This window comes from Apaloderma vittatum, unplaced genomic scaffold (assembly GCF_000703405.1).
Source record: "Apaloderma vittatum isolate BGI_N311 unplaced genomic scaffold, ASM70340v1 scaffold5143, whole genome shotgun sequence".
Taxonomy (NCBI): domain Eukaryota; kingdom Metazoa; phylum Chordata; class Aves; order Trogoniformes; family Trogonidae; genus Apaloderma; species Apaloderma vittatum.
Window position 1 is genome coordinate 1 of NW_009709708.1, and position 12,487 is coordinate 12,487.

The 12,487-nt window shown below is 51.5% G+C and overlaps 1 protein-coding gene across 1 annotated transcript in view; it reads right to left on the reverse strand.

Moving 5' to 3' along the window:
- Positions 1-6: 6 nt before the first annotated feature.
- The window catches only part of LOC104272118 (plexin-A1), a gene marked incomplete at both ends in the record, with an annotated part of 65,024 nt that continues 52,543 nt past the window's right edge, over positions 7-12,487 (reverse strand). Inside the window, 8 exons of the mRNA XM_009867023.1 lie at positions 7-94; positions 3,572-3,722; positions 7,224-7,436; positions 9,152-9,321; positions 9,861-10,051; positions 10,743-10,839; positions 11,306-11,409; positions 11,971-12,130. Of these exons, the coding sequence (XP_009865325.1) occupies positions 7-94; positions 3,572-3,722; positions 7,224-7,436; positions 9,152-9,321; positions 9,861-10,051; positions 10,743-10,839; positions 11,306-11,409; positions 11,971-12,130 (1,174 nt within the window). The remainder of the gene's footprint in view (positions 95-3,571; positions 3,723-7,223; positions 7,437-9,151; positions 9,322-9,860; positions 10,052-10,742; positions 10,840-11,305; positions 11,410-11,970; positions 12,131-12,487) is intronic.

Here is a 12,487-nt window from a genome sequence, read left to right on the forward strand (position 1 = left end):
AGCTGCTTAAGGCCATTGTGTCGATCGCCTGCTCCAGCTTACTCCTCAGCCGCTGCCTCCGGGCCTGCTCGTCCTTCTCCAATGCAGCTAAAATCTGAGGGGAGAGAGGGAAGAAGAGGGAGTGACGAGATGCTCTCCTACCCAAAGCAGCTCCTCGTTGCCCGTGGCTGCGCTGGCTCATCTGTGGCATCGGGGCGGGGGGAGGGGACCCCACGGGAAGCAGCACGCACTCATTCCCATCCCTAACGTGGCCAGAAAAGGGCCAAAGGAGGCATGAGGGGGAGGACACTGCTCCCAGTGCTGCCACTTCACAGACAGAGTCTCCCCGGATCCCCACGAGGCTGCAGTAACACCAGGGACCTGTTTGATACTAATGAGAAGCCACCTCGCAGTCGGAGAAACAAGGAAAACAAACACTCATCATCAAATGGAGGGTGAACCCCAAAACCAAGACAATGATGCCTTCCTACCATGTCTGTCCAGCAAACTCATAACATCCTAGGGAGGCAGGGGCTACATTTCAGAGACCACCATCAAGCCCCGAACTTGTTCCACAAGCACAAAAAGACCAAATCCACAAGGCTTCGGCTGCCACCAGTGGTAAAAATCCCACTGAGCTCTTCCCAAGGTGGACAACTGGGGGGCACTGGGGTGATCGAGAGGGACACCAGAAGGATGTATCAGCAAAGCCTGCCTTTCTGGGAACCCTCAATCCTGTGCGAAGGGTGTGCCCACAGATACCTGAGGATGACTTTCCTCCCTTGAAATCCCAAGCTCCAATCCTTCCTTGAAATCCCAAGCTCCTGGCCGTCACAACAGATCGCAGGGTGGAGGGATGGTCCCCTGCCCTGGGCTGGATGTGACCAAGCCTCCAGGGCCAGAGAAGGACTGGAAGCAGCGGGAGGGTGGAGAACAAGGCTCAGAGTGGGGAGAATGAAGTAACAAACCGTAAAACGGAGGGGCAGTTGCCCTCCCAGCAGCCAGGAGTCTCGTCTCACTAACACCATGCCAGCAGAGCAGAAAAGCTATTTAAAAAAACAAACCTGACAGAAATCTCATCTCCTCGGGTGAGCTAGTTGAGAGAGCAAATTTTTTGCAATTAAATATCAAGGCATCCGTCAAAGGGGACTTGATTAACCATTTCATTGGCCGCATAATTGGAAACAAACTGTTGTATAATTAATAGACTTACTGGGAGGCAGGCAAAGTCCATCAGGAGCCCTACAGGTAACTTCTTAATGGGGAATCAGCTCCCTTTGATTAAGAGCTGCTGCGGTGCCGGCGGGCTGCGGAGCGGCGTGCGGGGTGTGCTGGGCTGTGCAGCATCCTCCCCTCCCTGCCACACGGCAGCCCCCGGCCACCGCCAGGCTCTGGCTCTCTGCCAGGATTTCTGGGACAGGATCAGGCTGGTACTTGTCTGCTGGGGCAGTAAGAGAGGCCCGATGGAGGTTCTCTCCCCAGAGGAAAGCGGAAGCTGCACCTCGACGCCGGCATCGGGTCCCAAGGAGGGGACTATTCGCTGGCAAGAGGCAGGCACATCTGAGTTACCTCTTCTGGCAGCAACAACCCCGGGCTGCAGCTGGACTCGCGAGAGCTCATTCATTCTGCCACAAACCTGCTACTGGGGACACTCCCCCACCATCCTTCTTCGCAGCCACTGTCGGCCATCACACTATGTGATAAAATAACTATAATAGCAGCCATGAAGAAATCAAAACCCCATGTCTGAAAGGTGGCTGAGCTGGAACCAAATGTGTCTGGTCCGAGAGGTGGAAGAGCAGCCTATTCCCTTCACTCGTTTCCTCTGCCTCCTCTGGTAAGACACTTGTTTAACCCAAGATGCTGACGTGTCAAAAGATTCACAACTTGCCCCTGCATTTATTTGCTCGTCTTCTATCTCAGCCTTCACAGAAACAAGACAGGCAAAGGAAACCTGTGCTGAGCTTAGACACACACACAGGTTTGTCACCTGCTGTAAGGAGCCAGGACCACTGATTACTAAGATGCGAGTACCCAAATAAAAATTAATTATGATTTTCATCCACAGCCAATGACAGCATATTATTGCTCTGAAGAACAGGAAAAATTATTCTCTCCCATTTTGCATCAAAGAGGGTGCAATCGGGCTGCATATAATTGTGCTTAATGAATGAAAACAAACAAAGGGAACAGCTGCGATTTATTAATCCCATTACAAATAATAAAAGAAGTTCCTGAGAGCTGTGAACACACTTGTGATGCTTGGAGAGCAGGCAATGGCAAGACACTCAACAGATGTCAAGCTGCCGTTAGTGGGCAAGAAGAGGACCTGTGCCCCTAAAGAGAAGCTCGTTAATGCTACATAGTCCCCTCCCTCCCCTCTCCCAGGGCTTGGAGGATTTATTTAAGGCTTGGGGGACTTTTAGCCTAGATTCTTCTTGGCTAAAAGCACTTGACAATGGCTGAGGGATGACAGCTGCCCCACAGCAAACCTAGAACATCCAGACTGCTCCACTTCCACTCTCCTGGTAGCCAGAGCATTGTTGTACAAACAGTAAAACCCTCAAAATCCTTCACAGCCAACACACAGAGCTATGGGGATCTGCTGGGATGTGCCATCCCATGTCACTTCTGGAGTGGCACAGAGGTCCCACCAGCACGGCCACCAGCTGTACCACCACGTGGCATCTTCCCAAGCACCAGGGCTTCCTCCCATCCCTGTGGGCAAGCCAGGCCCTCCACCTTCTCCTCCTCACTCCTGCAAAGCACCTAGTTCCACAAGGAACTAACCGACCTTAGACCGAGAGGCCAGGTGTGCTATGACCTGCCCATCATAATTCACACCTGCCTAAATTCACACCTCAGAGAGGCTCTGGAGATGCCTCTCAGGATTGCTGCAGGTACGACAAGGACCCTGTTTCCTCTCCCTGTGCGGTGCGAGGCCGGCTCTTCTGGCTCTCTCCAAGCAACGAGAGGTTCTGGCACTCTGTCACTTAAACAAGCCAGCATTCAAACAAAATCAACAATCCCCTTTATTGGGACAATATACTATCATGTTATATGTATAGGTCTATATTTTATTGCTTTAATAAAAAGATGCGGGGTATGAATTTGAGCAGAACCTTACAAAGTTCCTTTGTATAAATTACAACAAACAGGTTTTTAACCATTCTGACGGATGTTCACAAAACGAGCACTGAAGAGGCCACCACATCCTCTATCATCCCCAGGGAGCAGACCCACACATCACCTGTACAATCACACGGTGGTGGCACCACCACAGCGCCGGGTCAGCGGCAGTGGATAGAGGAGGTATGCTGGGATAACACCGTGAACTCTGCAGCCCAACAAAGGTCGTGCCAAATACATAGAAAAATAAGTGTTTTCCATATCACTCACTGCAGAAAAATATGGTGCTGCCTACATCACTTCCTGGCTCTGTGCCTCCCAAACCTTTCCTTCCCCACCAGCCCAAGCACAGACATGGACTACGCTGCTCTCCCACATTTCACAGGGTATTGTCCTATGGGAAAAAGCAGCAGACTGTAGAAAGGGATACAGCTCACAGCCCAGGCCTGACTCCCCACCTTACCTCATCCTTGTACTTGGTGATGTAGGAGTAGATCTCATGCAGCGCGCTCATACTGTTGAACTGGCTGAGGTGTAACCGCGACTGCTCTGCCAGATACGCACTCATGTCCTGGTCACTGATAGCTGGCATTTTAGCTATATCTGCATAATATCTGCAAGGGGGATAAAGAAGAATGGGTCAGAAATAGGGATAGAGAGAAAGGGACGGGTCTTTGCCGCAATGCTTACTGAGAACAGCCAGTGGAAGGCAAGGTGAGGAGTATCTTGCTCAAGATCTGCAGAGCAGTGAGCATCATTAGGAACGTACTCCTGAAGAAGCAGTGACCAGCCCAGCTCATCTTGCTGAGAAGCCAGGAGCTGCTGCTCTGAGAGACTTCCCATCCTCTTCTAAACCACACATTTTCCCTCCTTCCCATCCCATGGGCATGTTTTGCCACCAAACTGCATCCACCAGAATCCTCCACACCTGCAGCAATCTGTGAGGCTTTGCTACCATTCTCCTAAGGTCCCTGTGTCACTAACACCATTTTGCATTCAATTAAATACTTGGTGCATGAACACAAAACAAGTTCACATCCAGCCCTTGCAGCGATACACGCCTGTGTAGTTACGTCTTCCTCAGCACAGGCATTCAACACAGCCTGCAGCTGCTCTGGCCAAGATCAGAAGTTACCACTCAGCAAAAAGCTACAAGGAGCTTCCATTTTCAGTGGAAAATGATGGTCTGCAGACACAAAAAGGGTCCTCCAGCAGAGGAAGCAGCTGATGTCTTAGGGGATGCCTTGGTGCTTTCCTGCCTTCCTTGTGCTTCTCTGATGGTTACCACCACCAGGATACTACATTACATTCCCTAAGACACCTTAAGATTTACAGTCCTATCCCACAGCTGCCTCACTGACATGCTCAGCAAACACAGAGGAACCCAGACACAGCCTATACGGTCCAGAATCCTGGTGGCAAAACAGAATACCCAATAAGATAGTCATCCAAACCCAGGGAGTTCAAAGCTGCAGCATTCCATTGCAGCGGGAGGGTTAAACAGAGCAGGTGCACCAGTGGACTGGTCACTGAGGTCCTTTTGGAACCAGGGTTGCATCCACAGGCCTCTATTATAAAAGAAATCCTATCCACAGCAAACGAGTCCCAGCGGCTCCCACCACCTGGAAATACAGAGTGCCAGTCTCTCTCAGGTTTGCTTTACTCCTCTTGACTCATTACGCAGTGAAGTTTCTGGTACAGTGATTAGCATCATTAGCATCATCAGCCGAATGCTGAGATGGAACATGGCTAAAGCACTTGGAGGGGAGCAGATGGCAGCAAGACCACTTGAGGAGATGAATACGAGGATCCACTTCATCCCACAGTGCTGAACTCAGCTAGTGATAAAATACTTGGGCAGTTTTTACAAGGAGGCTCATTCACACACAGAAAATGATGGAAGAGATTTCCTGGATGCTGCCAAGAGAGCAGAGGTCTGAGGTGAGGACCTCTGACTAAACCAGGCATCGAGAGACCTGCTACATCACTAGACAGACCACCTCCAGAGCAACATCTCCTAAAGCGTTTGAAGTTTCTACCCGTGCTGAGGAACATCAGGGACAATACACCCAACCCTCTCAGTTCCAGCCAACTTTGACTGCAGAAAACCCCACAGGGCTCCTCCTGGCCACCCTTCATTCCCATAGGTGACGGCCCTTGTGGGGAGGGACTCATGGGATATGAATGTACGAGGGAGATCTGCTGAAGAAGAAAGCTGCCACAACAAGATGTCCAGGTACCACATGGCAGTTTCACGTTCTGCATTTTATCATGACACAAAGGATGGCAGGAAACCCTCATTTTTCAACACAAGGGCTCGTGTGGACCAAGATCTCAGTCACACCTACCATTTCCAGAGGACACCTATCACAGCCGTGATCCCGGCATCTGTCACCTTGGGTTTCCCCAGGCTCCCCACCTCCCAAGCCCTTTGCTGTGCTATTCCTGCCTCAGACTGGCAGGATGCCCTTTATTCAGCTGGTGCCTGAACCACGGCGGCAGATAGACCTGCTGTCGGGATGAGCAGTCCCACTCAGCTTCCCCCGCATCATTCCCGTCCTGCCTCTGCAAAGCTTTGTGATGATAACGGTGCCAAAAGCCAGAAATACTGATTACATCATAAATCCTTGCAGTAGAGAAGAGGTAGGAGACACAGTCACACCCCGCACAGGGAAGCTCCAGGACCATGACAGCAGTAAGCAGTGTCAGGAACATCTGTCACCGGTGAGATCTCCCACCTCCTTCCCAGGGACACAGCGTATCTACAACAATGTCTAACTCTGGAATGGTTTTATAGTTGTTTTGTTGGGTTTTTTTTCCAGGCACACACAGAGCCAAATACTTTTGTCATAGAGATGGCAAGGTCAGGGTAATTCACCTCATGAAGTTTGTGATGCTCCTACAGGACCCCACTCCAAAGCCCCCTGCAGCTCTCCTGCAACAAACTTTCTCCTATTACAATGCAGCTCATGTCAGCCATCATACTTCAGGGGAATCTTTTTAGTTCTGATCCAAGCCCTTTATTCCTTGAGGGAAGAAGCTTGTCTTTGTATCTGCCTGCAAAGCATCAGGCATGCCACTGGTGTAACAAAAATAACCGTGTACAAGCAAGTATCCAACTCCAATAGGCTACAAAGTGCCATGCTTACAAACTAGATAATATAATGCTTATTGTTGCTTGGACATCTTTTATTTGGTCCATTTTGTATACAGCCTAGATGCTGAAAAAGGATCCTCAGTCAAAAAGAAGAAAAAAAAAAAGAGTATGATCCATAGCACAGCATATCAGCACAAGGGGAAAGTTGCATCAGCAACCTGAAATCGGTCATTTTTAAAGCTTGATGAAGTCCTGCTTCTCAAGACAGCAACATTTTAACAGTAGCTCTGTTTGGAGGGCTTTGGAGAACACCTCCTAGGTTCCTCTCCCAAAAGCATAAAGCTCAACACAGCATTATGCCTGAAAGCATCAATTTGCAATCAGCAGCATTCAAACCCTGAACCGTTAATACTGTATTAATTCAGCGGGACAGAAGGATGTCTCTCTTCAGCTAACAGTGAGCGCGGAGGGTGTCGGAAGGAGTCAGGGGACCTGCTCCTCGGCACAGCGGCAGCAGCCTGAGCACTGCCTCAGAGCGTGTGCTCTCATCAGGATCCCAGGAGAGATGCACTGATGGATGAGAGATGGGAAATGGTAATTTTCAACCATTTCAGCAAAACCTGTGTGTATTGTCATGGTACAAAAAAGGCACTTTAGTCCAAGGTTGACTTCTCACTGCTCTTCAAAAGTGATCAAGGGAGGTGTTAGCAATTCCCTATCACAGACCAAGTTTTCACAACAGAAAACATCAGACAACCAAAAGTGGAGGTTGCTTTTAGCACCCCTTAAGCAAGTCAAAAAACCCTCTATCAAACAGTCATTGCAAACTCATTCCAGGAGACAATCATGAGAAAGCATCACCTCCCAAGTAAGAGGATCCTCTTCCACAAAGCGTTAGTAAGGACCCTCCTTCCAGGCAGCTGCCAAGAGTCCTCCCAACAACCCAAGTCCCCGCACCCACATACATCCACAGCAGGTCCTCCAGGTGAAGGAAGGAACTACTGCCAAGTCTACTCACCTTTCTACCCAGCTCTTGTAGTTGGGGATGTCCTTGGCGTACAGTAGTTTGTTGGAAGGAGAGTCTTTTCCTAGCTTGTGCTCAGAAGTTGAGCAGGAGTCCATGAATGTCTGAGCTACCACAGATAGGCAGGCATCAGTAATACTGTTCTTGTGAATGTCGAACACAAACTGGGGGTTCTTAATCACATTCACCCAAAAACGTAGAGGTAGACTGAGGAATGAAGGAAACAGGAGTCAGCACCTGAACAAAGCTCTGCGGGGCAGGTGGCACACACATGCACTTCCAGTTGTGGAAAAGCAGCTCCCCATGACCCAGAATTGGGCAGGCTGCTTCCCAGCACCCCAGAGATGCAAACATCCTGGGAGAAATGGCCATTCCCCTCTGGCCACAGCTCTGGAGAAGTTCCTTGGCATTGCCAACATCTCTGAAGGCAAACCAGGGCAGACAGGGCTGCACTTTCATTGAGGATCCACTCATACTGAAGAGCCCTTGCTGAGCCCATGGGTCAAACCAGGCACAGTCCCCTTCCCTCACATCAATAATCCCTCTGAAGGCGCCGTGTGGCATTTCACACACTTCCCATGTCGGAGAAGGGAGTTAACTGGACTCCTCAAGGGACTCATTAGCACATTTACCACCAGAGGAGAATTTAGGCAGCCTCAGGTGCTGGAAATAAAGCTCTCAGCTGCAGAGGCAGCAGGTCTCCCGGCCAGCCACCGGTTTGAAGTTTGCTGCATATTGGCACACGTGCCATCCTCCATGGCTCCGTTTCCCAAACCTGCGGCTCCTCTCCTCTCCCAGGAGCACCTCAGGGCCTCCCCCTATCAGAAAGCCCCCCCCACTTCACCATCCCTCTGCACCAACACCCAGCGAATGCTTTTATCTTAGACAAAACACACTTTGTTCCCCAAGACTTTCCTAATGAGGGTACCGGGTGCATGTACATATTTCATTTGTGAAGGGAATGGCCTCGAGAAATTAGCTCCACACATCGAATTAGTGCCCAGAGATAAGCACAGGCATTAGTATGCAGGAGCCTGCATGCCCAGCCCCTGCGGAGCGGGGCTTTTTTCTCCTCCCTTGCCTTTCGCTCCTTCTTTTAATATAGAAAGCCCAGTTATAAATCAGTTCCAAGCGCTTCCTCGCGCTCACATCTCCATTTAAAAATGTTTCTTTTCCTGCCCCGCTAATTGCCAACAGTTACTGAACTACACAAAAGCAATTTGGCTGCCATTTAACAAATGCCAGACACGGGAACGTACGTACCCGTCTCCAGTAACGGCAAGATCAGAGAGATGAAATCAGCGCGGCAGCAGAAAAGAAAAACGCCGAGGAGGGGCTGCGGCGCAGGAGCCAGCCCCTGCCGGAGCCCTGGCCCGGCACTCACGGAGGTCTCCCCGCCGCTCCGCTCAAAAAAAAAGAGAGCGATTAGCAGAGCCGAGGGGCTGCCTCCGTGGGCAAGGTTAAGGAGGATGCACCCATGGCTTGACGCCGACTTTGTTAGGGCACGCTCGGCTGAGTGACGGGAGGGAGCGTGGAAACACCTTTAGGACAGTGGAGACGAGAATCGGGGCTGGCAGGTCTGGAGGAACCCGGAGGATGGAGAAGCCTGAGCGGCGTTTGCCACGGGTGAGATGGAACCAGAGCTGCTGCGCTCCTCGGCTCGCTCCAGCCGTCAGAGGGAGCATTGGTGCCCAGGATGTGGGGATGGAAGGGCTGGGGGAGCATTGCATTCCTGGGATTTTTTTCTGCTGCAGGAAGGCATGCAAGAGATTTACCCACACCCGAAATACAGAGATACGGGCCTCTCTTGTCCTGGACCATTTCCAGGGACATATTTCTGCTCCCTGTGGGAGGGGCTGGAAGTATCACTACCTGTGGTATCACTAGCCCACCCTCCCTGTCGCACTGTCCCTCGCCATTACCAGTTACTCTTCCAGGTGTGCCTGACATCGTAGTCATTGATCTGATGCTTATCAGCTTGTTCATCCAGGAAATCAAACATGTATTTGATGGCAAGAGGCAGCGCGCTCCCACGATGTGCTGTGCTGAAGATGGTCTCAAAAAGGTCATCCACGAATTTCTGCAGAGTGCCCTGAGGAGGAGAGAAGGGTCAGTAACACCCAGTGCCAGCAGAGGGGAGATGGCTGAGCCAGCCAGCATCCTCAGGAGAGCCCTCCGCTCCTCTCTAGGGATATCTCAGACACACAGCACCCACTCAACACTAGAGGTTTTCTAGCTGCTGAAGGAAGGGGAACCTGCTGTAATGTCAAATTCCCCAAGTAATTATCCTTCCCACATCATTGATTTTGCAGCTTTATCCCAATCACCAAAAGGGATGAGGTGCCTGTCCCAGGGCATCTCTAGTTTGCAGTCCAGTAGCTGCTCAAGGATACAGGAAACTGTTAAAATGCCAACAGGTGCAAAAAGCAAATAAGAAAATCCACTCAAGGGATATTCACTGAAGGTTTTGACACAAAAACATCACCTCCAGCTCAGGAAAGAAACCAAGAGAGTCGCTTCTTCTGTGCTGAAGCCAAAAGCTAACAAAAAAGCAGTGCTTACCACTTTCGGACAACTCAAATCACTGAGATTTGAAAAGCCAGGTGGCAGCTGTGTATCTCTGGGCCATACCTTGGTGGCTAAGAGGCGGGTCAAGTAGATTTCGGAGACCATCTTGCTGCCCCGGTCACCCTCCCGCTGGTCCATGTGGTCGTGGTTTTTCACCAGGTGCCAGAGCTTGGTGCCGCTCTCCAGGTCGGGGGTGATCATGGGGGTCCGCGAGCGCAGGCTGTCAGGGCTGCTGGCTGTCCGCAGCATGCTCTCTGCAAGTACCAAGCAGAGGGGACGCTCATACCCTGCCCACATCCACCTCACCACCATCCCATCCATCTCCCTTCCCTCCACTGTGGCTTCAGGGCACAACATGGCCATGAAACGGGAGCTTTGGGATCCAGTCTCTGCAGTCACTGTCCACTGGAAGCTCTGGTGGGATCATCCTCGCAGCCTGTCAGACTATGCTCAAGCCTGGCTGGTGTTCAGGAGTCAGAATCACCATGGAAGAGTTTCTGCAGAGGTCTGTCCTGCTCCCAGCATGTAGATCACAGATGCCTCCTGTGTCAGTCAGAGCTGACCACACTTCCAAACCAAGGCTCAAGTACACTTGCCAGTATGTTCACTGGAGTCCTCAACTCTGCTCATTTAAGTGCAAAGTGCCTCTGTGCCTATTTTAAATAGATTTCAGGGGAACAAAAGAGAGGTGATCCCTCGGCAGCAACATTCTAACATGTGTCTTTCTCCCCCAAGTCTGACACATTGCAAAGAGAGATGGCTCTGAGGGCATCTCCTCCTTCTCCAACACCAGAATAAACAGCATGGTGCAGGAGAGATGGCGGTTTGGAGGACCTTATTCATGTGAGCCATGGTTACAATCCCCTGTCCTGTGTCTTGTTGTGCAAGCCCAGCCCAGTGCTGTCGCTTTGGCCAGCACAGCAGAGGATGCTCCTGTGCACTCACCGTATCTGCTGAGGGACTTGGTGAAGGTGGAGGAGTTGGAGATGTTGTATGCTGAGTTCTGCTTGGGCACCAGGGCTACCGAGGAGCCGTCTGTCACCTGGGGACCAAGATGGAGTGAGCAGGCTGTGACACTGGAGGGGCATGGGAGGAACAGCCCCACAGTGAGGAGAAACCAGCCCAGAAGGGATGAAGCTACACTGTACCCCCACCTCAGGGACATCCATCTCCAGCAAAGGAGACCACCTATCTACCTCTGTCTGCGGCAGCTCGGGGGAAGGGGTCAGAACAGGAACACACCAGAACGCCTGGCATGAAAATGGCAAAGGTGAGAGCAAGAAACAGCCTGTGTGAGCCCTAGAAATGACCCATTTAGTGCTTCCTTGAACAGAAGGACCATAAACATGGGCCCCAGGCAGAAAAGTGACTACAGACCTCCTGGCCATGCCCCTGTGTGAGCAGAATGGCCTGGAGAGCTGAGCCCAGGTCCTGACCAAGCTGAGGAGGGAGAAGAGGTGCTCAAGCTCAAAGCAGCTGGGGACTGCCCAATGCTCTCCACAGCTCACCTGGTAGTGGGCCAAGGTGTTTAGCCTCTTCCAGTCATTGTCGATCTTCGTGGTGACATCTTCATCCTGCAGTATGATCCGGGCCATCCTGCCCTGGCGCCACTCTGTTCCCATGAGGGAGAAGGGATTGTGGTTAGTGGGGGGATTGGAGGACAAAGCTGAGGCAAGGGCAGGAGCATCATATGGGTATCAACAGAAGAGTCCTCCCACCACCTTCTGAACCCCAGGACTGACAACTACCAATAGGATGTTGGGCAAAAGCTGTCTCTAAGTACTCAAGGAAAGGTTGATTTGACCCTGACAACTATCCCTTTGCTCCTCTCCTCTTCGTTCTCCTGCCACTTACTTAAGAACATGACTAATAACACTGTTCTCAGCTACTGCTTGTACCTCAGTCGCCTCAAGCCTGCAATCCAGACCATACTAGAGCTGAGGAGGCTCCTCTCCCCATCCTCTGTACTGGCAGGACCCGACCCCACACTCTCCTGCCAGGGGCCCCACACACATTCGGTGCCACTAGCACAGCAAAAGTGGACTGGACCAGTTCTAGTCCTGCCAGGTTCCTGCTCCTGTAGGAGATGAGGATTTTCCTGCCTTGAACAGATTTTTTGGCACTTCTGCTCTTAGTCACATCCCTTAGGGAAGTTGCTTGGCCTCGCTCTTACCCAAGTCCATGTCTCCAGCTTTGGGTCGCTGGGAATAGGGCACCCCTTTGTAGACAGCATCCAGCAGCTTCTCCTTCACCTGCGTGATGGTGTCACAGTTCAGCACCTTGACGGGGATCTCTGGGGCGTTCTCATTCTCAGGGTTCACACAGTTGAGGGTCTGCACAGCACAGGGAGGGCAGAGTGAGAGGTTCTGAGGTATTCGCTGTAAAGGCAGGTCCAAGGACACGGGACCATGTCTTCTCACCCTCTAGGACACTGCAGAGTTGCAGCCACGTGGCACACTCCTGCTCCTCCTTTCTCCTCACCTCTCCCTGCCACCCTCAAATCTCACCACTATTCCCAGAAAGGCAAGAGAGTGTCAGTGAAAGAATCCTGGGCCAGCAAACCATGTCCAACTCAACAAACCCTGGCTAGCCTAAGCAATGCCTGGCCACGCTTCACACCCCTCCCAGCCCCACTCTGGTGGAGAACAAAGTGGTGAAGAACCAGCTGCAGGCTCAGCCAGGGGAAGGGC